General features: G+C 56.9%; 1 protein-coding gene across 1 annotated transcript; it reads right to left on the bottom strand.

Annotated features, from left to right (window-relative positions):
- Positions 1-912: 912 nt before the first annotated feature.
- On the bottom strand, positions 913-24416 carry ACACB (acetyl-CoA carboxylase beta; the record flags this gene model as incomplete). The annotated part of the gene is made up of 52 exons (XM_080355638.1): positions 24103-24416; positions 20745-20877; positions 20166-20304; positions 19778-19887; positions 19518-19599; positions 18974-19072; positions 18563-18672; positions 18241-18351; positions 17848-18057; positions 17432-17602; positions 16980-17141; positions 16718-16881; positions 16122-16272; positions 15939-16042; positions 15208-15289; positions 14548-14693; positions 14321-14471; positions 14035-14169; positions 13626-13772; positions 12940-13128; positions 12487-12587; positions 12314-12402; positions 12109-12233; positions 11881-11994; positions 11689-11802; positions 11214-11303; positions 10995-11113; positions 10744-10881; positions 10320-10419; positions 10121-10228; positions 9873-9929; positions 9434-9475; positions 9141-9356; positions 8914-9069; positions 8444-8647; positions 7744-7899; positions 7243-7365; positions 6757-7026; positions 6333-6430; positions 6046-6166; positions 5848-5958; positions 5188-5331; positions 4984-5104; positions 4737-4833; positions 4451-4547; positions 4059-4194; positions 3596-3773; positions 3036-3148; positions 2344-2498; positions 1938-2108; positions 1167-1303; positions 913-1039 (listed from the first exon to the last, which is right to left on the bottom strand). The coding sequence occupies exons 1-52, from the start codon at positions 24135-24137 to the stop codon at positions 913-915; spliced, it is 6759 nt and encodes a 2252-aa protein (XP_080211764.1). The 5' UTR covers positions 24138-24416.
- Positions 24417-25302: the final 886 nt, after the last annotated feature.

Below are 25302 nucleotides of genomic sequence, written 5' to 3'. Positions count from 1 at the left end.
ACCCGTGCTGGTGAAATGAGGCAGCCACAAGGCCAGAGGCACTGGAAAAATTCACGTGTTCAAATTTCCCCTCCATGAACCAAGCGGATCAAAGGCCACTCAAGCAGCAAGGTGCAGGTCTGAGCAGATGGAGAGCTCACCCTGGCTCCTGGGCTTCAACCAGAGCCGTGTCCTCCCTCCTCTCCATCCTCCGCAGGAGCTGCAGGCTGAAAACACCCAAAGGAGCTAAGGCCAGAAAAAACATGAGACAGGAGAGAGGAACAGTCAGGTCAGCCAAACCGTGGTGGATCCATTGATGTTCTTGTTGCAACAGCTCCCAGCATGACTCGCAATGGCTTTTCTGCTGATCGCTCCCGAGCAAGGGGAAGGATGAGACAAACTGCTCTTCACAGGTCCCTGAGTTTATTTTAAAGTATCAGTCTGAGACTGCTTCTTAAGCAAGGTTTACATTTCCTTGTGCCGGTGTGGGCTTGGCCTCAGCACGGCCGTACGGGGACCTGCTCCCCTGCAGTGCCCAGTCCAGTCGGTTTGTACCTGCAGCTCCGTCCAGTCTCATGAGACATCTCTGACACTGGTGCTTGTTTCAAAGATTAAGGCCAGGACAACTAAAACACAGTAAAAGGTTAAAACCAACTTCTGCACCAGGTTCAGACTCCTCTTGGGCCAAGTTCCTCTGTCAAGCTGCCCCTATGATGAGCACCCCCAGTGCCAGAGGGAAGGGCATGGATGACAAGACCATCTTCATGGCTTAAAATACAAACACTGGCATCCTTTATTTAGGCACAGGAGTAAGAGTCCCAGTTTGAGGGCTGAGGAACCGGGTGGGAAGGTGAGGTCTGGCCTCTGAGCAGCAGCGTGTCCCCGTGTCCCTCCTGCCCCACGGCAACTGCACCGCATGCCGTGGCTGCCAGCTCAGGACGGGCCGTCATTGTCCACCGTTGACAGGAGCCGGGCGAGCTGGGCCTTCTGTGTGCTGGTGACGTGCTGAGCCATCTGCATGAGGCAGTCCATGGCCACCTCGGGGTTGGCTTGGACCAAGCTGCAAGGCAGAGGGGAGAGCGCAGCTGCCCCAAGGGCCGAAGCAAAAACCGCCTCGTCTCCACCACTCCCATCCCCAACCCAGGGACACCATCGCCCTTCCCATCTCAGCTCCCGCAGCCGCTCACCTGCGGATGTGCTTGACCACATAGTCCCGCTTCAAGTACTTGATGTTCTCCCAGATGGCTGACTTGGTGCCTTCGTCCTCCTGCATGTGCTTCTTCAGCCACTCCACCACCACCTGGTTGTTGTCCCAGAGGTAGCCCTGGGGACAGCAGCACCGTTTTGGGGGGTGCTGCTGCCCATGCAGCCTGAGCCCCCAGTTCTGCTGTGGCCTTGGGTTTTTTCCTCCCATGGCACAACCAGACGATGGGATTTGTCCTCTCAGTCCTGCTCATATGGCACAGCACGGCACACTCCCCCACTCCCAGGTAACAGCCACTGGAAAAGGTTCAGCCTGGAAACTGAAACTGGGGAAAGCTTTGAGGACTTTTAAAACGCAAAAAGGCAAAATGTTTTTCCTTTGCATGCTCTCACTTCCCAGTCCAGCAAGCACAGCACCCGCCTGGCGAGGTGCATGTCAGCTCAAATACAAACACCCCAAACTTACTTCTGCCCTGGAGAGCCCTGTCTGATGGCAGAAAATGCTTATTTGGGGGTCACCTTGCAACCACTGAACATCAGCATCCAACTGACATCACCCAATTTGAAGACAGAGCTGCAGCCTCAGGGCTGCTGGGTCACCCGCCCTGGCACAGGCTGCAGAATGGTGATTCGCATCGCATGTTTAAACCCTCAGGGAGGCACCAAAGAACTAGCTGAGCAGCAGGAGAGTGAGGTGACAGTCCTCGGGACCCCCCGGCCACAGGGACACCTCAGGAAGCTGGAGCTGGGGGTACCTTGGCAGCTCCTTCTGTCTCCATGAACCAGCGGCGCAGCATGGACTGGATGTGCATGTGGCTCAGCTCGCTGTTGGCCTTCAGTACCTCCACCTTCACCTCCTCCTCCAGCAGCAGCCGGCGCAGCCGCCAGTAGAGGAAGGAGCGAGCGCTCTTCCACTCCAGGATGTCCTACAGAAGTGGAAGCAGAGCCCAGGTTTTTCTCGGCAGAAAGGAGCTGATGTGCAGCGAGCACTCGCTGCCAGCTTGTGCTGGTGGGTTTGAGGGCAGTTCTGCTGGGCTGGAGCAGGGAGCAGCACCCAGGGCAGGAACAGCATGCTGAGCTGCAGCCCCAACCCCCGGGAGCAGACTTTGCCTCCCACGTTTGTGCTGTCAGTGCAAACCCCTCGTGCTGTGTCCCGCTCACCGTGATGACGCCTTTCTCCTGCATGCGGCCTGGGGTGTCGTGCAGGTCAGCGAAGCGCACGGCCACCTGGTAGTACACGGGCAGCAGCAGCTCCTCCCGCGCCTTCAGCTGCTTCTCCAGCTCCGTGCGCTGCTCCTCGGACAGCTCGGGGGTCCCTGTGGGACACACTGTGCTGAGCAGCTCCCCCAGCCCTGTGATGGGGCTCCCTAGGCCACCCCGGGGTCTGGGCTCTGCTCAGGGCTCCTACATCAGCCAAGAAATGGGTCACCCACTATCATGTCCCTTTGCTGTGGTATATCCACACTCCAGCCCAGAGCTGGGGGACTGTGTTTTAGCAGAGTAGTGGTTTGGGGACAGCCCACCAGCCGCTGCAGGCAGGAGCAATCCCAAGGCAACAGGAGATCCAGGGCACTAAAGAGCCTCTGTGCAGCTCTGTAACGATTATGTGTTGTCTCATTTAGGCACTGATTCACTGTGGCCAACCCCATCCTTCATCTCAAAGCATGGGAGCAAAATCAAGCACCTTCCCCAGGAGATGCAAGTAAAAGTACCACCGCATCCCCTCAGCAGGCTCTACCATCGGAAAATTAATTGAGAATTTTCACAGAGGAACACTAATGGATTTCCTGCTGGTTGCAACCATGGTGTTTGAGCCCCATGTTTTACCACAAGACAGAACGCCTTTCTCTTACCCAGCTGTTCAACGAGCCTGGCATAGATCGCATCTATCCTTCTCATGGTCTTCACCAAATCTTTCTTCCTGAACTTGATCTCCACCGTTCCTCCAGGCTCCAAAATGCCTCCCCTGGAAGGAAAGTTTGGTAAAGCAGAGACTGGTCTGCACAGGAGAATAAATCCTGGGACAAAACATCCAGGTGACTCTTTCTTCCAAGAGGTAGGGAGAGAGACAACCTAAAAGGATTTTGTGTCCAGTCTGGGAGTTTCATCTGTCCTCCTATTCCTTACAGCTTGTTCCAATGTGCATTAATTCAGGTGAGAAAAAATGCCTCCTGCCCCCAGAAGCAAATTTGACTTGCACACAAACTTTGCTGGATGCAGATATCCCCAAGGAGACACTTGCCACGTTGCTCCGTAAGAGCCTTGAAACTTTTAGCTGGTGGCTTTGATTAACCAAAGGGTAAAAAATACACATCTCAAGCACCCAGAGGTCCCTACCAGCAGGACTGTGACTCTGCAGACCCCACACACCAGGTCTCATTTCTCTGCATGTGGGCTGATTTTGGACGCTGACCTGCTCTCCTTGTCTGCGTAGAGCTCCACATACAGGGGGTTGATGGTGGAGTCGATGACCACCCAGGAGCCGCCCCGCAGCTCTGCGTGCGGTGGGATATAGACCAGGACAGGCTGCTTAAAATCCCGGAGGCTATCAACAATGAAGGCGCCAAACTTCAGCATTTGGTTGTACATGTCTGAAAACCAATGGGAGCCAGTGACTGGGTGCCCTGACTGCTGTGGGCCAGGCTATTGCCCCTTCCTCCTCCTGCAATTCCAAAGCCACCTTCTCCATTGGAGACACCAAACGAGGCCACCAAAACCAGCCCAGCCTGAAGCCCTCAAACCCTGGGACCCTGGTCCTGGCAGTGCCCCATCACCCCCCAGCCCAATCCCACATCCTGGAGCGGCATGGGCAGGACCTGGGTCACCCTGCAAGCTGGGGGGAGACAGGAGTGCCTGGGCACCCTGAGCGTGGGTACCTTTCATGCCGCTGGAGAAACCTCGCCAGTTGGCAAAGATCATCAGCGGGAGATGCTCCCGGTTGAAGTCCCGAATAGCCTGGGCTGTTTTAAAAGCCGAGTCTGGAAACCAGACCTGCCCAGCCTGCTGGATTATCTGGAAAATACAGTGAGCGGCAGCGCTGAGACTGGTGTGGGTGCTTTCCAGCACGCTGCACTGGTAGGTTGGCAGCACACGGTGTGAAAGAGCTGAAAGAGCTGAAAGAAAACAAACTGCCCGAGCAGCCTTGATTTCACCAGTCTTTAAGAAAAATCAAGACATGCCGAAGCATTGCACTGAGCTTATTTCCTGCTCTCCCCACTCCAGCCTCCTCCCAGCTGCCACTGAGCCGCACTAAGGTCTCCCCACGCACCTGTGCCTCCGAGTCAGGGTTGGCAGGGTCCGCAGGGATTGTCACCTCCACAGGGCGGGTTTCAACAGCGATGACACCCACTGGCAGACCTCCGAGCCTGCGGTGAGAGAGGACAGCCTCAGCAGAGCCCAGCTCCCCTCCACGCTGCAGCCCAGCACACCAGAGGGTTGTTCCCCCCAGCACCCCAAAAGCAGTGCCATGGGCCGGGCTCAGGTGCGCTTGGCCGCACACGGGCTCCCCGCATTGCTCACTGCCCCAGGGCTCCAGCCCTTGCTCCCGGTAGTACCTCGCTCTGCCGACCACGACTGTCTGAGCCCACGGCCTCATGATCTCCAAGAAGCTGCCCTGGTCAAAGAAGCCGCTCTGCCAGGTCCCCTTGAGAGCTGCAGAGCACATAGGCAAAGTGAGAGCTGAAGGGCTCCCTGTGCATCAACCCACAGCTAAAAGCACCTTTTGCATTGGGATGGCGAGGTATGCAGCCACAAGATGTGTCTGAGAGCGTGGCTGGAAAGGTCTGGGCTGCCCTCACTTACTCGGATGGGGTCTCCCTGCCAGCATCCACCTGGGGTCGTAGGGGACTTTGGAAGGGACAAAATCGATTTCTCTTTCGATGGGGTCGCTTATGGCCACGACAGGCACTGGGCTCCGGTTATCCTGCAAGGGAGAGCCACGAAGGGCAGGTCACCAGCCAGGTATGGGGTAGTGCCCCAGGCCACCATTCTGCAGCCCCCTCTCACCTTGGGGATGTATGAGAGCCACTGCAGGATGGTGTAGACACCCTCGAAGTCATCCGGGACAGTGACGTGGGAAACACCGTTGTTGTGCATGATCTGCACGCCTCCCAACTGGTTATTTGATGTGTAAACTTCACGTCCTAATACCTGGGCAGAATCATTAACAGAAACACAGGTCAGACTCTGCAACACACGAGCTGCTCCTCCCTATTTGTTAAGTCCAACCTCTGTGCAGGCATGTTCCCTCTGGTTTGAGGCTGAATTTCCTCCTGTCTACCAGGCTGATGTTAAAGGAAAGGGATGCTGCTTTAGACAAGTGCTTCGGTTTAGCTAAGCAGGTTTCAAATCAGCTCAGACCAGTGCAACTCTGCCCAGAGATGGGTCCTGCCCCTGGGATCAGAGCTGAACAGTCCCCATGGCAGCTCTGTCATCCCACCCAGCCCCAGGAGCGATGCACCACGAACTGGCCCCTCAAAAACCACCGAATAGCTGTGGGGGAGCATTCTGGTGATTCTCAGTTGCAGCTCCCCCACGTCCCCTACAGACAGGTCCCATGAGGTGACACACAAGGAACTGCCACCTCTTCCCATGCGACAGGGAAGGAGCCCATGCACATGGCGTGAGGGACAGAGTCAGGGAGGACACGCAGCCGGAGCTCGGTACCTTATTGAGAGCCGTCACACCGGTAAGGATGATGTGGGAGTTCTCCACCTGGATGACGCGCTGGCCCAGCCTCACCAGGTACGCACCGATACCGATGGCACGACAGGTCACCTGGGCACACACAGGGACACAAGGGGGGACCTTAAAATCAAGTAGGAGAGGGGGGAGGCCAGAGCAGGGGCAGGCCTGTGGTTGTACCATGCTGATGGTCACTATTTCATCGTAAGCACGAGAGGATTCTCCGGCAATGGTACCAGCAGCTTGCAGGTTTTCTACCCCAAATCCATTGTCCTGCCCGATGATGTCCAGGAGAACATACCTGAGGGAAAGCAGAGCCATGGGGATGTGGACAGGACAGAGTAATGTGCTCACTTGCACGATGTGTCTGGCAGGATCCTAAGCCAGATATGGGAGCTGCGTCCTGGCAGGGACAGAGGGCAGGGCTTGGGGTGGCTCTGTGCACCCCATGGGACAGTGGGACTCACCTGGACTCCCCGTCTTCCTCCACGTGCTCACAGTGCACCGAGTTCATGGCGCTGATCCTTGTGTAGTCCTGGGGAGTCAGGTACAGGTACTTGAACCCCTGAAAATCAAGAGGAGGAGGATGAGTTGTGGAGATCCCCATGCACACACTCAGGTGCATGGACACAGCCCCTCTCCAAACCCAACCCAAATTCCCCCACGCATCAGGAGCTGCTCAGGGACCAGGGCTGGGCAGCGCAGCCAGCCAGCACTGCCACCTTTATCTCCACGCTGCTGGGGAATGTGATGGATGGCTCTATGGCTCTGGGTGCAGGTGTGGACTTACTCCCCAGCACTGATCCCACACTTTTATCTCCCAGTTTACCTCTGGTCTTTCCCCAAATCAGTCCTTTCTGTTTTCCGTGATGGCAGGAGGTGCCCACACACCTTGTAGGGGTCCGCAGGGTCCACCCAGGCCACCTGGAACATGTGCTTTATCTCATCAGCAAAGCCGATGCGGGCGCCGCTGTTGGCGGCGATGTAGATGCGGGGGATGCCTTCGGCCCGTGCCAGCTCTGAGGCACGCAGGAAGACCAGATCCTCCTCCGGTCCAAAGGAGCCGATCTGGTGTGTGATGTCGTTGCAGATGAGGACAATGTCCCGGCCTTTCGGATACTCAGGAGTCTTCAGCTTCATTTTAAAAGCCACCATCCCCACCTGCCCCAAAACAGCACAAGGTCACAGGGTAGGCTCCTCCAGCGAAATGGGGTCTGAGCTGCAGACTGCATGAACCAACAGAAAAAACGCTTGAGGAGCATTTCCTGGGCTTTAAACACAGCTGGACTGGGGAAGCCACCAGCTATTCCCACGTACCACAGCACAGCTTCCCCCAACCCCGCTCTCTTGCCCCACTCCCAAATCATCCCCTGCTACCTCATTTCCTCCAGGAACCCTGTTCATCTGCACCAGATGCCCCTGCGAGTCCAGCACTAGCTCAGTGTACGTCAGGACATCCTTGGGGTACAGCTCCTCGGAGCCCCACAGCTTGAGGAGAGCCTGCAGGGGACACAGGACAAGCTGAAAGCACAGGGCAGCTCAGGGGCTATTGCGAGCACAGACACACAATCCTGCACAGGCTGGGACTTAGGGTGACCGAAACCTGGCGTTAGAGCCCCCATCCTACTGCAGACATCCCTGTATGAGGCTCTCTGGTTCCCAACCTCTGTGAGTGTAACTACAGCAATTTGCAAGAGCAAGGAATCAGTTTAGAAATGCTTCACATAACTAAAAATGTTAGGGCTTGGGCTCTTTTCTTTCTCTCATTTGCCAGTTGAAGGGAAAAGAGTCTTTTCCCCAGATAGGAATATCTGAGGAGGGTGGGGAAGAAAAGCAAATGCAGTAATTTGGAGCCTCTTTCTGCTCAGCCAGACTCACCTGCCTGATCATCTCCGGGAAGTCATACACATAGGTTGTGCCCAACGACTGCGCCTGGAACCGCTTGGCCTGCAGCAGGTCCTTGGTGACATAGGGGGTGTTGATGAGCATCCCGTGCTGTGGCCCTTGCTTGTCCCCGTAGGACTGGAACATAATCTGGAGAGAAGGGCAGAGCATTGGCGGCCACTCCTCGTATGTGCACTGCTGAGCCTTACCTGGTCAAGGTGCTTGTGCCCATGGCTCTACTAGAACAAACAATGTGATTTTCCACCCTGCTCTTTGCTCTTGAGGGGACAGAGTGCAACAATGCTGTGCTGCAAGTACCAGCGACACCCCAACACTAACCTTGCATAGATGAGGTTCTTAGGGACATGGGTTAGTGCCAGTGTTGGGTTAATGGTTTGACTCGATGATCTTGAGGGTCTCTTCCAACCAAAATGATTCTATGATTCACCTCCCAGATCAAAAACTGTCCAGCTATGCACCAGCAACACCCCTGGGGCTCAGCGCCATTTTGTGGCAAGTGTCACCCCAGGATTCCCAACTCAATGCAGCAGAGAGGAGAATGAAGCCAGCCCTGGGAATGGTGCTGCACAGCCCTGGGGGCTTTGGGACAGATCAGCACTGCAGGTGCACAAGGATTTCTGCAGAAATCACCCCAAAGCTTTGCCGTAGCTGCTAGCAGCCCACAGTTACTCACGCTGCCGGTGCCGGGGTCCTTCACCTCCTTGTAGAGGCTGATGTCCAGGTAGTAGCCGGACTCGGTGGTGAGGAAGAGGCGGATGGGGATGGCGGCCGTGGTGGGCGTCAGGCGGATGTTGATCTTCACCTCGGCTTGCAGGACCCGCAGCTTCCAGAGGCGGCTGCCATAGCGCATCACCATGGACCGCACCGACTCCTCGATCTGGGCATGGCACAGCACATAGGTGGCTCTGTGGGCCCTGGGGACACCATTGTCCCCATTGCCACAGCAGGAGCAGCTCTGCTGCATCTTGACCCTAAAAAGCCATTTTGGATTTGCTTTGGACAAGCCCCTTCCCTCTATCCATCCCTGGGGGTTGATGCTGCCATCCAGCTTCTCCACTGAGGAGAGGGAAAGACAGTGCCTCACGTCCTCCTGAAGGACACAACAGTGGGACACAGCGGGAAGCACGACACGGAGAAACGTACCTTGGAAGGGTCCATGACAACCGTCGGGACAAAGTTGAGGAAGATGTGGTTGCAGTCGGTGCGGACGGTGGTGTTGTTGAAGGCCACTTCCAGCTCATCCATGGCCTCCAGGAGCAGCCGCTCGCCCTCGTTCTGCAGGTACTCAAAGGAAGCCTCCTGCGGGGCCCGGGGGGGTCAGGGGTGGCACTCAAAGCGCACCCACCTCCTCCCACACAGCGCCGCCTTGCCTTGGTGATGAGATCCGAGTGGCGCACGATGGCGCGGATGAAGAAGCGACAGTCAGTGGCCTCAGCACCCGCCTGCACCTTGGCAGCCCCCAGGTAAAGGTGCATCTTGTGGTTGGCGCAGGGAATGGCCGTCAGGTCGAAGTTGCGCATGCGGCTCAGCTCCAGCTGGAAGGCCAGTGCCGGCTCCAGGTGCCGGTAGATTCGATCCTCTGCAAACTGGTGTGGCATCGGGGGGTGAGCGAGCAGCCGGACAGACAACGCTGGACAGACTCTGCTCTGACCCCAGCTCTTACCTCGTCCCTGGCTCTGAACGTGAAAAACTTTGGGAATTCTCTCTAGAGGAAAGCAGAGAGGACAACATGAATAATCCTGGCATGCAGTGGATTTTTCTGATTTTCCACTCATCCATTAAAAAGAAACCTTGCAGGCTTCCTCCTCCCCCAAAGGGAAAAAAGCTGGGAGTAATCGATGCCTTTTAAAGGCAACTTAAAGCTATGGAGCAGTCATGCAGGAACCATGAGTTACTGGACACATTGGCAGCATAGAAGATAACACAGGAGATAAATCACTCATTGAATCCCTCATTAATTAATTCCCAGCTCCTGATGCACAGTAGCTACATCCATCACCCAGTTCTACAAGGCACTTACAGATGTTCCTAGGTGTTTAGGGAGGCAGAAGCACAATGTGTCTAAAGTCATTTTGCCCATTGGCGGCTCAGTCTGCACTCACCTGCTGGGCAATGAGAAACGTGATTCTCCGGAGATCACAGCTGACGAGGATGTTTTTCTACATGGGAACAGAAGACTCCACCAGTCATGAGAGCTTAAACACCTCCACCGAGGGAGCAAACAAAAGCCAAGCAGCTGCTGTGGGTGCAGCGTTTTGGGGAGCAGTGCATGGAGATGAGGCAGCGCCTTGGGGTACAGTGCCCTGGCTTGCAGGGTCTGCACAAAGGGGGTCCGACCCCAGCAACAGACCTTGGACTGGACAAAGGTTCTGAAGATGGGCACCAGCTTCTCATCTTCCATGTGGTCAGCCGAGTGGAGTGCGACATTCAGGATGTGGATCGGCTCCTCATGGACATTCTGGCAAGAAAACCCTCCAGTCAAACCTGACCAGCAGCACCACTGCCACACCAGCACCACGCTGGGGGGACAGCAATAGCATCATATCCACCTTGGCATCCTCCTCTTCGTAGATGGTGGCATGTGCCTCGCTGAAGATCACACTCTCCGAAGGTGGGACAGTGAAGCACGAGATCACTTCGTCGAAGTTCCTGCCCAAATGGTGGGAATGGGGTGACAAGTCAGCACATCATGCCCACCCCCTGCCTGAGGGGACAGAAGGCAGGGACCTGCCAGGAAAGCTCCTCCCAGGCTCCACATGTACCCAAATGACATGCCATTCCCCCACCAGGTAACTGTTGTACTGAAAACACCCCTCACTCCCGACCTCCAGCTTCGGGACGAACAGGAACTGCCCTGAGTGCTGCCCAGCTGCCACCAGCTTTGTCTCTTCCACCCGCTTTTGCTCTCCAACAACGGCAGTGGCACCCAAAAGGTATGTGCATGACTGGCCAGGTACATCCCTGCACCCCCACCTCACAAAGTCCTCAAATCTGTTGAAGGCCACCATAGCTCCCATCCGCTGGCTGAGGGGGGAGAAGCCACTGTCCATGAAGAGCTCGGTGCTGTGCCGGGCCAGGTCGGGGTTGGAGATGCTGATGGGGATGGACATCCTGCATGGGGGAGGGAGGGTCCCCATGTTTTGCATGGAACACACAATACAATCCCAACAGCTCTGCAAAGAGGCCCATGTCCGGGGAGCAGGATAGGCGTGGGGGGGGCGTACCTGTTTGGGTGGGAGGAGGGCAGCATGAACTGGAACTCCACCACACAGGTGCCATCCGAGAGCTGCCGGTGCTGTAGGCTGTTCAGCTCGTAGGCGATGTACCCACGTCGCACATACACCTGGGGGTGGGCAGGAGGTACCGCTGTGCCCCTGCACCTCCACACACATCCACACCACCCCCAGAGCTTACGAGCCCACCACAGCTCCCCCAGCCCTCACCTCCAGCGCTGCCATGCACACCACCTGGTTGGTGTGGTAGAAGAAGACGGGAAGTACATCAAAGATGGTGTTTTCTGAGAGGATTAATTTCTAGGGGGAGAAAGCAAAATTTAGTGCAAGGATGAAGTGGGACCCCCTTGTCCCATCGCAGAATGGGGGAGCCATGTTCTCTCGACGCGGGGCTGTGTAGGAATGGCCATTGCAGTGTCATGGGACACCCAGCCCACTACAGGGACACCACCAGACCCAGACATGGACCCACACGTCAGTCCCTTGCCAAATGGGGTGAGGAGCAGGGGACTGGTACAGGCAGCAGTGGGGCATAACCCCTCCTACGCTCCATGCAGGCACTGAACCTGCAGCAAGGCTTCAATTGATTTTTTTTTGGCTGTTTTTAAGACTAAGCCACTTGCAGCCAGACCTCTTCAGTAAAGCCACCAAAATCCCCTCTGCAGAAAAATGAGCAGTTCCAAACCTTCAGGTTTTCAGGGCAATACTCGTGTCCATACATGTCGATAGCAGAGAGCAAGATGGACTCCACCTGGTTGTACCGCAGCTCGTAGGAGGGCAGGTGAGAGGCAATGAGCACCTGCAAAGGGAGAGGCAGCTGGCAGTGTAAGGGACAAGGATGGGGATGGGGACAGGGACAGCGATGGTGCTCGCTGACCTGCCGGGCTCTCAGTGCCACTTTGGAGTGCTCGGTCTTGCTGAGCTGCGTCAGCTCCTGAAGGATGGCTGTCAGCTCCTCCGTCAGTGTGGGGTCACGACCGCAGAGCTGGTCCTGAAATGCACACACAGAGGAGCAGAAAAACGCTGCAGAGCTTGTCTCAGCTGATGGGCTTTTCCCCACCACCAGCCTTTCCTTCTGGTGTCTCAGGTGATGGGCTGTACTCACAATTAACATGGTCACCAGCAGGTTCTTCTTGGCCACTTGGGCATGAGAGAAGATGCTCTCCAGCACGGGGGTCATGTCAGGTTTGCACTTCTCCCGCAGGCTGATGACGCACTTGTCATAATGAGCTGTGAGGCAGAGCATGGTGAGCCCTGCAGACCCCCAGAGAGCCCCACAGACACCTCTGGAGACCCCTCTGTGCCCCCACCATGCTGGAACTGTGTCTCCACTTGCAGGTAGCGCCTTAGCAGGTCCAGCACCACTGCCTTCATGTAGCCCCGGATGCCACTGCGGTACCTGGGGAAGCAGAGAGCCCAGTGTGCTGCGAAGAGGTGGCAGCGATAGGGGAATCAGGAGGGCCAGGGACAGCGTGAGTCTCACCTCTGCACCAGCTGCACCACACTCTGTGTGTTCATGAAGAAGACCTCCCGCTCAGCCTTCCTCTGCAGCGTGGCCGCATGGGTGTCCAGCACATTGGCAATCTGCAAGGAGAGGACACAGGGTCCGGTGCAGCTCAGGGGCAGTCTGGCCGTAGGGCTGCCAGCTCCCTGGTGGGCCTGGGGACAATGCTGCTGCACGCAGAGCCCTTTGCTTTGTTTTTTGTTTCCCCAAGTGCAAAATGCAAAGTTATAAATATAGAAACGCAAATGTAAAAGCACAAATACAAAAGCATAAGCATAAAAACACAAGCATAAAACCAAATAGATTTCCCTCACTCATTTTATTTTTTATAACATCTCCTGGCAGGACAAATTCAGACAGAAACTCCTAACTAGCTCTAGCTAAAAAAGAACAGAATGCCCACCTGGGGAGCGCAGCCCCTGCACCACTCACCTGCTGGCTGGGGAAGCGGCAGAGCACAGAGGTGATGTTGCTGGCGTACTGCGCCATCACCTTCCGGATCGACTTCTCCACGGACAGGGGAATTCTTCCTGAAATACTCGTCATGATCTCCTGCAGCTCCAGGAGTGGCAGGGAGGGGTCCCGCAGGGTCTTCATCAGCTGTGTCACCCACTCCTTCACCTGTGAGGAGCAGAATCATAGAATTGTTTTGGCTAGAAAAGATCTTTAAGATCATCGAGTCCAACTGTTAACCCACCCCTGGCACTAACCCACATCCCTGAGAACCTCATCTCCGTGTCTGTCCAACCGCTCCAGGGATGGTGACTCCAGCACTGCCCTGGGCAGCCTGTTCCAATGCCCCACAGCCCTTTGGGGAAGAAATTGTTCCCCAGATCCAACCTCAACCTCCTCTGGTGCAACTTGAGGCCGTTTCCTCTGCTCCTGGCGCTTGTTCCTGGGGAGCAGAGCCCGACCCCCCTGGCTCCAAGCTCCTTTCAGGCAGTTCAGAGATCAGAAGGTCTCCCCTCAGCTCCTGTTCTCCAGCTGAACCACCCAGGTCCCTCAGCCGCTTCCATCACACTTGTGCTCCAGAAGCTGGTTCTGCCCACACTCTCCAGCGCTGCCTGTCTTGCCATCACAGCAAACACAAGGTGACAGGGCAGGACACCAGCACCCACCTTGGTACTGAAGTAGGGCTCAGGCAGGCAGTACCCATTCATGACATTGGTGAGGTTCTCCAGTACGTTGCGGAGAACCTGGTGCTGCTTCTCACCAGTGATGTGGAGGGTCTGCTGGGCCGGGAGCCCTCCCATGAATGGCTCCGCCTGGAGAGAGCAGAGAGAGGTGGGCTAGCCTGGGTTCTTGCTGACATGGGACGGAGCCTCCCAAGAGCTGCAGCTGTCCCTGAGAAACCAGCACAACTCCTCCAGTGTCTGCTTTTGGTCAGACACAGAGGAAGCACCTAACACTCAGCTTCACGACTCTGCTAGTGCCTCATCATAAAAACAATGCAGAAAAACTGGAGCTGTAGGCAGAGTGCTATAGCTGGGACAGGACAGCAGCACGACCAGCCCCCAGTGGACTCACAGGCTTCACTTTGCTGGGATCATCCAGCTCCAGCCGGGCTATGACACAGCCCGCGTCCAGCAGCGTGCCCGGCCGCTTGATGTAGTGCACCCGCCCGGCCTCCTCCACCACCAGCGTCATGATGATCTTCATCACCTGCATGAGCACAGAGAAACGGTCACCGAGCCAGCAGCGCCCGCATGCTGCAGCGCAACTTGAGCACCGCAGCAGTATTGCTGGGCTCCATCTTTGCCATCCACCAGCGCTGCAGGAACGGGGTTCCACCAGGTTCTTCCGCAAAACTCACCTCGATTTCTGCAAAAACGTCCCCCTGGGCCACGTGGCCACCGTCGTCCACTGTATACTGCAGCAGCTTCCCCGCGGAGGGCGAGCGCAGCACCGTTGGGTCCTTCTCCTTCTCAAAGTCACAGGTTTTGTTGCCTATGGTGATCCGGTACCTCAAGGAGAGGGAAAGGTCTCACCAACCGGCTGCAGGTCAGCGGAGAGGCCGGTGGGGGCCCTCTGGAGAGGTACCTGTCGATCTCCTCCTTCATGTAGGTGGTGTAGCTGTTGCCATCATAGGAGAGCAGCAGCCCACCATCGTTCAGCCGGTGCACGTCGATCTCTATGTGAGTGTGGTTCATGATGATGACGTACATTGTCAGGGACTGGCGGGCAACCTGCGGGCAGCAACAGGGGAGAACCCTCAGTGCAACCCCCCCAAAATGTGTCCAATGGCTTTTCCAGGGGCTGGTGGGAAGGACAGGGGTTGAGGATCATCTTCAGTGCAAGGGACAGTGCAGGAGCAGCATGCTGCCACGGGACGGGGCTGTGCTGTGCAGGGACAGAGGCAGCGACCTCAGGCTGTGCCCGAAGAGCTGGTTCAACACGCAGCTGGTTTAACTCACGGCTCACCTGCTGCTTTCATTGTGAGTAGGGAGTTTTTGCATGAAGTTCAACTAATTGAGTTTGAAAGTAAGAAAAGCATGTCCTTCATGAAACTCAGGGCAACAAGATGTCTGAAAAAATGTCTGTCTACTTAAAATGAAGTTATTAACCTCACTTTTATGTTGCACATTTTTAAAGGGCAACTTCATATTTATTGCACCTTCCTCCTTCAGGACAGAAGCGCATGCCCCTGTCCTCGTGAGAAGTGCTGCACCTGGTTCGGGAGGAGCGCAGCCCAGCCCTCACCTGGAGAATGTACTTCACACCCTCGTAGATGAGCTCCACATCCACGATGTTCAGCAAGGAGGCTGCTGGCAGCACCTGCCCCCTGAAACACAGCAGACGGGTCAGGCAGCACAAGTATCGCTCGTCTTGCACACCGGCGGGGAGCCAAGTGTGCGAGATGTCAGCGGAGCTGCTGGCGTCGCGCCATGCGGGCTCTCAGCCGACTGTGGGAGGGCGCGAAGGTGACCGGAGGGGACAAGCATCTGCTTTAAATGACCCACGTGAGCGCCCTGCAAAAATACATCCGGAGGCAGGCCAGACACTAGCAAAACACGCTCAGATAAGGGCACAGGGGAGAGCCCCGGCGTCTTCCAATGCTGGAGGAATAACCTTGACATTCAAGTGCAAAAACAAAAGCAAGCTGCATTCAGCCAAGCCACTTTCCCTTGAAAGCTGTTTTCCCAACTGTGTGAAATTTTTTCCCTTCTCCAGATAAGGCTGCAGCCGAGAAGCTGGAGCTGTCAGTCACAGCAGATACCAGTTTCCCATGCCGTAGCAGTGCCATGGGCGCTGCCTCTGGATCTGAAAAGCTTTTGCAGAAAAAGGGGGAAGGAAGATGGCCAAAGGACAGAAAAACTCAAGTCTCCAGGCTTGCAGGAGCCACACGAGCTGCTGGGGACCACCCTTTAGGACCTGTGACCCCAGCACCCACGGCACAGCCAACCCCCCACCGGGCAGCCCCAGCTCCGCACCTCTCCAGCGAGTGCAGGAAGTCGGTCATGCACGTCCTGAAGGCAGCGTCCGCCACGTTCAGGGCACCGCAGACAACACCCAGCATCGTGTCCGGCTTCTCTGCCTTGGGGGACAGAAATAACAGGGTTTGGGTCTTACACCAGAAGGGGAGCGGCAACCCCGGGGTGGCCACTGTCCCCCACCTGCACTTTCTCGGCAATCAGGTGGTCCAGCCAGCCAGTGTCTATCTCGTTGTTCTGGAAGCTGTCTGTCTCTAGCAGCTTGATCAGATACTCCACTGTTGTCCGGAAATCCCCACGGATAGACAGCTCTTTCAGGGCAACCACCATGTTCCTTTTAGGGAGCAAAACCCTCCATTAATGACCAATGAGTCATTGCTTGGCTTTCAGTAGAGGAAACCAGGCAACTGCAGGGACCAGGGTGATGAGCTCCTGAGCCCTGGGCACCCTCCTGCTTGGATAAAACAGCCCCACAGTCAGCACTGACTGAACAAAACACCTAAACACCCAAGAGACTCGTCACATGTTGCCCAATTACAGAATGCTGCTCACTGGCACTAAGCAGGTGCTTAGCAGATCACTACAATGTGTCTTTAAGAACCAGGTTGATGAACTGGAATGGTTACACAACCGCAGTCTTTGGCTTTAGCCAGTCTCTGCAGTCCGAACAAGCTGCTCAGCACAGCAGCAGCATTCTGGTCCTCTCAGATAAAAGCCACTTTTCCCAGCTCATGTTCCCATTGCAAATCTTCCCAAGGACACCCCCTCTCCACACTCACGAGATGGCCTCCTCCCTGTTCTCTCCCCACGAGAAGCAGTGCCCAAATTGGGAATCGGCAAATTCGTGCAGCCCCCCGGCTGCCGCCACGCTGAAGTACCCCCAGACGTTCTTGCTGCTGCGGAAGTTCAGCTCCTGCACCGTCCCCGAGCTGGGCTTGAAACCCTGAGCAAAGACAGAGCAGAAGACATGGAGAAACCAGGCTGGAGACTCATGTGGAGTCAACAGGGAAGGGTCCCTGAGGGCCTGTCCTGCCGGCTGACCTCCTCGGGGTTCTCACTGGTGATCCGGGCAGCAATGACGTGGCCTCTGGGCACGGGGGTGTTGGTGGGGCTGCGGAAACAGATGGGTGCATCGCCCCAGGGGCTCTCCCCGTACAGCACCCGGATGTCTTTTATCCTGTGCAGGGGGATGCCCATTGCAATCTGCACGAAAAACAAGGACTTTAGCTGGCAGGACAAGGCTTTAGCATCAACATTACAATGGAAAGACATTGCTAAATGGTCTGAATGAAGAGCGAGGGGAAGAGGCACCACACTGCTCCTGGCAGGGAGGTAGAGGCAAAGGAGGGATGCTACCTTGCTTCCACCCACACCCTACACACTGGTATATGCAACATCTTCCCTCTGCCAGGCCCCAGCCCAGCACTTCTCCCTAAATTACAAAACTGCTTCACCTAATACACCTTGCGAAGTCCCCCTGTGCACCCAGGTACCTGGAGCTGGGCAGCGGGGAGGTTGACATCCACGATCATCTCTGTGCAAGGGTGTTCCACCTGCAGGCGCGGGTTCAGCTCGAGGAAGTGGAAGCTCCCGTCCTCGCTGTACAGGTACTCCACGGTGCCCGCGCTCACGTAACCCACCATCTGCGCCAGGCGGACTGCACACTGCATGAGAGGGTGAGACCATCACGGGGAGTAATGAACGCAGCAGAACCAGGGTGTCCTGAGCGAAACACCAAGTGTCCTCGCATGGATCCAAGGAGACAAGCAGGGCGGGGGCTCCCCACACAGCTCGAGGGGTCCCTCCCTTCCTTAGGAACCTCAGGTGCCAAAAACCACAATAAACCCATCTAGCAACAGACCAGTTTCTCCCTAGAACCCTGTGCTGCTCAAAGACCAGGGCAACCCACCTGCTCCATCACCTCGATGACAGACGGAGCCGCGATGGTGACAGGTGCCTCCTCGATGATCTTCTGGTGCCTGCGCTGGATAGAGCAGTCACGACCAAAGAGGGAGATGGCGTTGCCGTACTCATCAGCCAGGACCTGCACCTCCAGGTGCCGCGCATGCTGTGCCAGCTGCATCAGGAAGATGGGGGACCCGGGTGCCTCTGCCTGCACCTGTGGGGAAGGAGAGGGTCGTGCTCCAGCTTCATCCCCCAAAATTCATCCCAGGATGGAGGCAAGTCCTGCGGCGAGCCCAGGTGGGAAGAATGAGACAGCCGGGGTGGGAGCAGGACCCCACCGTGTGCCACAGGATGGGACAAGAATGGGGATGGGAACGGGGGTTCTGGCACCTCTCACCTGCCGGAAACAGGTGCCAAATTCTTCCGCAGCCTCCACTTTTCGGATGCCTTTGCCCCCGCCACCTTCTGCTGCCTTGATCATCACTGGGTAGCCAATACTCTTGGCCACCTGAGGAGACAAGGACTGAGGTGACTGATGTGCATTGGACCCCAACTCCTCACCCAGCCCCAGCACCATGTAGCCCTGGGCAGGACGGCTCCAAGCAGAAGGAGGAACTTCTGTCACATTCACTGGGAGCCCAAAAGGGCTCCAAAGAGGAATAATGGTGGAAAAGAGACAATGTGGACAAGAGACGAGCTGCTCATGGGCTCAGCTTTACCTCCAGGCCTTCTTCCACATCCTTGATGCAGCCCTGCTCGTATGTCTCAAGGGGAATGCTGATTGTTCGCTGGTGCTTCTGCTCCTCCTCAGACCGCTCGGCCACCAGACCTGCAAGCACAGCCAGGGCTACAGTCACCACCAGGTTGGCACGGCTGGGATGGCATGGGGAGCTGGGGACCCCGCGGTGGCACGTCATTGCCCACGTTTCCATGCACCCCATCCCAAAAAGCCCTCTGCCCAAGCCAGCAGCCGCTCAGCTGCACTGGGGTCCCTGATATCTGCACCCACCCTGCAGCCAGCTGGGCCAGGGACCCCAACCCTGGCATTCGCTTTTGGGGAGAAGGAGAGGTAGGGAGGAAAGAAATGGGGGACCAGGGAGGGTGCGTAGGGCTGCAGAGGAGGCTCTTACCGCTCCCGCTCCATGGCAGCGTGGGGATCTGGACGGTCTGAGCCACGATGGTGGAGGCAACTTTGTCCCCCAGTGCCCACATGGCATCACTGGGGGGACCTTGGAAGAGGAAGGGAAGGGGTGAGCTGGGCCACTCTTCCTGTCCCCATTGCACGGATGCTGCAGAAAGCTGCTCCCCACTGAGCTGGCACCTTCAGCCCTTCTGCAAAGAGTAGGCGCATGGGAAACCCCCCCAAACCCACTGCCCTGTTTGGGATGGAGCTTGACCTTTCTCCAAGGGGAAGCTGAGGCTGCCCCCTGGCTGGGCAGCACACGAGGTCTGCTCCCACCCAATCAATGTTCCTCTGTGAATGCTTCATCAGCCTGAGTAAGCATTACAGGGAAAACCCAGAAAACAGCAAGATTCCTGGGAACACTCCAGGAAACCAGCCCAGGAGCTGCTGCACTGCAGGGTGGACATGCCAGACACACAAAACCGGCACTGGCTGGCGCGGTGGCCCTGGGGAGTCAGCCTGATCCCACTGGGAAGGTGGTGAGACCTTACCTAGGAAAGCTATCCCGTTTTTCTGCAGCAGCTCTGGTAGCTTGTGGTTTTCTGAGGCATGTCCCCAGCCAGCCCACACCGCCTGGCACAAGAGAAGGAGCAGCACAAACTGATACCTCCCTGCACTGGCATCCTCCCATTGCCCACAGCATCGCACCCGGCTCCTCCACACAGAGAGATGTCACCCCATTTCTGAGTGTCCCTTCTGCACCACCCGTTTCCCTCGGCAAAGGGGTGGGAGGCCCGCGAGCGGCTGCTACCTGAACTGGGATCCGTTTGGAAATGTCCACGATCAGCTCCACGTTGGCGTAGTTGTTGTTGTTGGTCCCCCCAGGGACAGGCACATAGTGATCTGCCATTTTGATGTACTCTGAAAGACAGCACACGGGGGTGGTGGGAGCCAGTCCCCTGAGCCGCACCCCACTCACATGCTGCGCCTCATGCCCCCTCCCCAAACCCTCCATCTCAAGGCTGGAGGGGAGAAAAAGTTACTTACTTCTGGATCTGGCTGCTCAGGAGGAAAATGCGTGACCCCATGCTGTGCAAAGCCGCCCATCCCAGGCAGCAGTACAGGGAGAACAAAAGGGCAGCCCCAGCTCAACCCCATGATGGGGGAACACCCTTCACTGGGATGCTTTTAGGAATTACCCGCATTAGCCTTGAGGTCTTCAGGGGTCACCATGACCACGAACCGAATGGCACGCTCATTTCGGAACATCTCGTAGGACCACCGGCGGATGGAGCGCATGCACTTCACAGCAGCGATGCCGTTGTTGGCAATGAGAACCTGAGGGAGATGAGGACGTGGGGTATTAGGCTGGGACCTCTCCTTGCTGCTACGGCTCAGGGCTGGGGCCCGGCCCCAAGGGAGGGCAGTGCAGGTGGTGAGCAGAGCAGAGCAGCTGGTTGTAAGTGCTACAAGGAGGCTCCTTAATAGCAGCTTTGATGGCCAGCACTGTGGTAGCAAAGGACAGGACTCTGGCCTTCATTTGTGCCCGCCATGCAAAGCTTCTGCAAGCAGTCCTCATGCAACAGCAGTGTCTGGAGGGCTTCCCTCTTCTGGCCCACAAGCATGGGTGACACTCGGGACAAACAACTCTGGGTCACCCCAGACTGTCATCAGTCTGAGCCTGGCAGGCACAGGAGACATGAGCAATGCTCAAGGATGCTGCTGTGAAAAGCAATGAGCCACCACCCGGGCAAAGGCAGAGGTGTGTGGGGACAGACCTTCTCGATGACTCGGGTGCCCCCGAAGCGGGTGACAAACTCTGCTGGCGAGGCGACGGTGAAGTCCCGCTGCAGATCCATCTTCCTGTGCTCTCGGCCCCTCTTGGCCAGGTGCAGTCCGGACATGCTAGGCCTGCGGTGGGACACGACAGCCGTCAACGAGCCCGCAGTCCGGTGAGCAAACCCTCGGCAGGAGCCACGTGCTGCCGCTGGTTCGGGCTCCCTGGCAGGGTCGGGTCTGCAGGGAGCCCAGCAGCCCACAGCGCCGGGCACTGAAGACCAGACTGTGCCCCCTCTGCGGATTCTTCCAAGGAAAGCCATAAAAACCTATCACCCTGCTGACTCACACAGGGAACACTGAGATTCACCTTCCTTGCTACCAGCTCCCTGTTGTGCACCAGGATCTTTCCAGGGACTTTTAACACTCACTGCAACACCACAGAGGAAAACTGGTTTTGGCTGAGTTATATGGGGCAAGCAATTTGGGGTCAACAGAGCGTGTTTTACAATTACAACACTCCCCTCCACAGCAGCTGTGAGTCCACATTGATTCAAACACCGCAATAAGCAGATTTGCAGCCACAAGGGCAGGACTAAGACTCCACCATGACAATTAAAAGCCTCAGGGTTTGCATTGCAGGGAGCAGAGAGCTGCTCAGGGTTTTCGGAAGCACACTTGTGTCCGGAGCACTGCAGCACGGCCAGCCCAGCCTGGCTGCAGCTGGAAACGTGCCATGCTTTGCTCCGAGGGCCAAGGAACGGAGAGACTCCTGGGGGGCCAAAACGCAGCACTGAGCACAGACCCTCCCTCCCACTGCTGGGATTGTTACATGCACAAATGCCCCTTGGCAGTGACCAAGGTCCGCTGCAAAGCCCTGCAGCTCCTGGTTCGCACTAAACCCTGTCGCAGAGCTGTGTTCGTCCCTCATAGCCCTGAAGGATGCCACGAGTGAGGGTGGCAGAAGAGGCAACAGGTACACGGGACGGCACAGAGCGTCCCTTTCCCGGTGCCTGTGCAAGGTGAGCAAGATTGCCGGCTCCATCCCCATGGTGCAAGCATCAGATCTCCAAAGGGTGCAGCCAGAGGTGCCCCAACAAGACCACCCTGAGCTGCAGCAAGGTCACCAAAGAGGGAGCACAGAGAGGGCAGAGCTCTGCGAAAAACCCTGCAAAGATTGTGCTGCATTGCTCCCAGCCTTGGGAATCTCCAAGGACAGCAGCTGCAGCTCCTCACAAGATCACACCCCGTCCTGCTGCGCTGCTGGCTCCACCACCCCAAATCCCCTCCCAGGCTCACCCCTACCATGGTTTTCCACTGAAGCCATTTCCACTCCCTCCGGAGTCTATCCCTTGTTCCACAGCCCATCGTGCATTCCCAAAGCGGGCAGGTTGGAGCGGGCTGCGCTGGCTCACAGACAGACAGGCAGTCTGTCTGCAGGGCTGTGGCCCCAGCTGCGCTATAAGGTGCCCTCGCGCCTCCCGCCCCCTGGCTCGGCCACGGCCGGCGCGGGCAGGCGGGGACCCCCCGGCAGCCAGGCACGTGCCTTCCCATGGCCCTGCCCAGAGTTTTAGGCAACTTTCTATTTTAATTAGCAGGTTCACATTTCCCCCCCTCATAACTCAGCCAGATTTTGAACTCTTGATTGTTATTCCATGGATGAGCTATAAATAAACAAAGGAAGAAGGATTAGCCTTCTCCCCTCCATCCCCCCGCAGAAAGGGCAGATTTCACACAAATAGCACTTGGCACATTTATTTTAAGGGGAAATGTGTCAAAACCCCGAGAGGTTGGGAAACATCCCAATCTCTCCACGTACTCGGTACTTTCCAAGTAGCAAGAGCCCTGCATTGAGCAGCGTCAGGTTTCTCACACTCCAGTGCATCCCCCGCACACTCCAGCCTCTCTCCCGCAGCCCCAAGCCTCCTGCAAATCCTGCAAACAGCAGCAACCACGTCTACAACGTGACTCGGGTGGTGATATATAGAAATTCCTCTCATGTTAAAACAGAGATGAGCAGCAGCGATGCCCCACCAGCAGCAAGATGCATGAAACCGTCCCAAACCCCAGCTAGGGAAGAAGACACCATTGGGCTGTCAAGTTTCATAACACATCCCTGCAGCCAAAGGTCTTTTATTTTTAACCGGGAGCGAAGCAGGCAGGAGGAGATGGGCAGCAGCGCATTGTTTCCAGTTATTTATAAGGGCCGTCAGCCGGGTTTGCACAGGAAACAGCCTGGTACAAGGCAGTGGCAGCAGCGAGCTGCTCTATGGCCACACTAGCACCAGTGCTGAGCAAAAGTCTCTCCAGAACTGCCCATGGAGCAAAGCTGATGCACTTTTCATTGCAAAACCAGCAAAGAGCTGCTTCTCTGCCTTTAATAATTTATCTGCAGCAGTTGCAAGGGCAGAGAAAGGGCAGGAGCAGCAAACAAGAACCTCGCATAACTCCACGCCCCTGGGACGCTGCGTTTCCCCATGTGCAATATCAGGAGCACATGAGTGTTCCCCCTGGGAGCTGAAGCAAAGCGCAGGCAGCAGCAGGAGCGGGTCCTCGTGAGATCCAGCCCTGGGGCATAGGGCAATATTTTCATGTGCAAATGCACGTGCAAGTGCCCTGTCAAAAGGCTCAGCTCAGCTCGCAGGTTTACACACACCCCAGGATATGTCCCCAGCGATGCTGATGCACAAAATGTTCACCCATCAGGACAGCGAGCACGAGGCAAATGCCAGAAGCTCCTGCCACTGCCTGAATGCACCATCACCACTGCAAACGACCCCAATCTCGTCTTGCCATGCAAGAAAATCTCTGCTCCCCAATGCAACCTCACCCCGTGCCAGCCACTGCTGTGGCTGGTACACCAGCATAGCTTTTCTCAACACCAGCAGACGGTGCAAGAACAGAGAGAAGCAGAAAAATGAGAGAGGAAGATGTGATAAAACGGGAGTCATTGCGCAATTTGGCTGCAGTGCCGGGGATTGCATTCGAAGAATCGCCATGCATGCTAAAAACATTTTCTACCCTGTATTTTGACATCTAAAATTTCTGTAACAGAGCAACCCCTGCCACAGTCCTTGCTGCACCCGTGCATATGGCACTGCTGTCACACAGAGTGCTTGGATATGTCTGTTCTTCCCAGGGTTCTGCCAATAATCTTATTATCAGGGTTCTTCATGCAACACCAAGTCAGAGGGGGTAGGACTGGGGCATTGATTTGGGGCTCCAAGGAGCACCCAGTCATGCATGCACACCCTGATTTTAACAACAGGGTCCCTGAGAAACACACTCTCAAAAAGCATCTGCCTGCCCCAAACAAGGTTATTTCTGTTCCACCACCACTCCTGACCCCACGTGTCCTACCTCATGCCAGTGGTGGGCTCCACTGTGGCGGGCATGGCAGGGAGCTCAGCACCTGCCCCGGTGAGGCTGCTGCGCCGGCTGCCCACCCTGAAGGCCGCAGTCACCAGCTCATCATTGAAGGAGTTGTCATCGAAGGAGCCCAGCACGAATTTGGCCAGGGTCGGCCGGCGGAGAGCAGCGGGGTTGTACACCGCGATCTGCTTCTGCTCCCCCACCGCAGACTTGCAGGCTTGTGGTGGTGAGCTGGGTGCCGGGGGGCTCGGCTGTGATGACGGCTTGGATACGGGGGGAGCTGCCGGCTGCTCCGCCGGGGTCTGCTCCATCGTCTCTGCTGGGCTTTGCTCCGGCTTCTCTACCAGGGTCTGCTCCATCTTCTCTGCTGGGGTCTGCTCTGGCATCTCTACCGGGTTCTGCTCTGGCTGCTCCATCGTGTTCTGCTCTGGCTTCTCTATCGGGTTCTGCTCCTCTGGGTTCTGCTCCGGTTTCTCCACCGTGTTCTGCTCCTCTGTGTTCTGCTCCGGCTTCTCCTCCTCCTTGGGCTGCAGGTTGGGCACCCTGGCCCAGATGAGCCGCACCAGCAGCAGGGTGGCCAGCAGCATTCACCTGCCCTGGGAGACGCACGGACACGCTCCATCATGGACAACCCCATCCATCAACCAGTCCGGGGGGCCAGGAGCAGCCCCCCAAAACACCCAGACCCTCCTGCAGTGCTCCCCACCCCACAGCCCCCCCCCCCCCCAGCCAGACCCCTCCCGTTGGGCAACTGCAGGCTCAGCTGGAGCTATTTTGATACTTTTACTCCCCAAAACAGGAGGGGCACAGCTCTGCTCGGCCTTCAGGCAGCCCTGAGGGGGCTGAAATGGCCCCCAAGGGTGGCGCTGAGGCCACGGCCAGCTCCTCGCAGAGGGGGGACTTAAACCGAACCTCAAATCTCAACACGCAGTAACAGCTGGGTCGGGGGGAACCGCCGCAGCCCCGCCGTGCCCCCCCAGCCCCAGCCCCAGCCCCCTCCCGAGGGGCCACTCACCATCGGCGCCGAGCCCTGCGTGTCCCCCCCGGCGGCTGCCGGGACAAACAGCGGCCGCTCCGGGTGACGCCGATCACGGCCGGTTCCCCCGCCCCGGCCGGGCCGCGGTGCCAGGGCCGCGCCGAGGGGGCAGCGCCTCCCCGACCCCCCTGTCCCCCCCACCCTGTCCCTCA

Source organism: Nesoenas mayeri (assembly GCF_963082525.1).
Source record: "Nesoenas mayeri genome assembly, chromosome: 17".
NCBI lineage: Eukaryota > Metazoa > Chordata > Aves > Columbiformes > Columbidae > Nesoenas > Nesoenas mayeri.
This window is presented reverse-complemented; position numbering and strand designations above follow the sequence as displayed.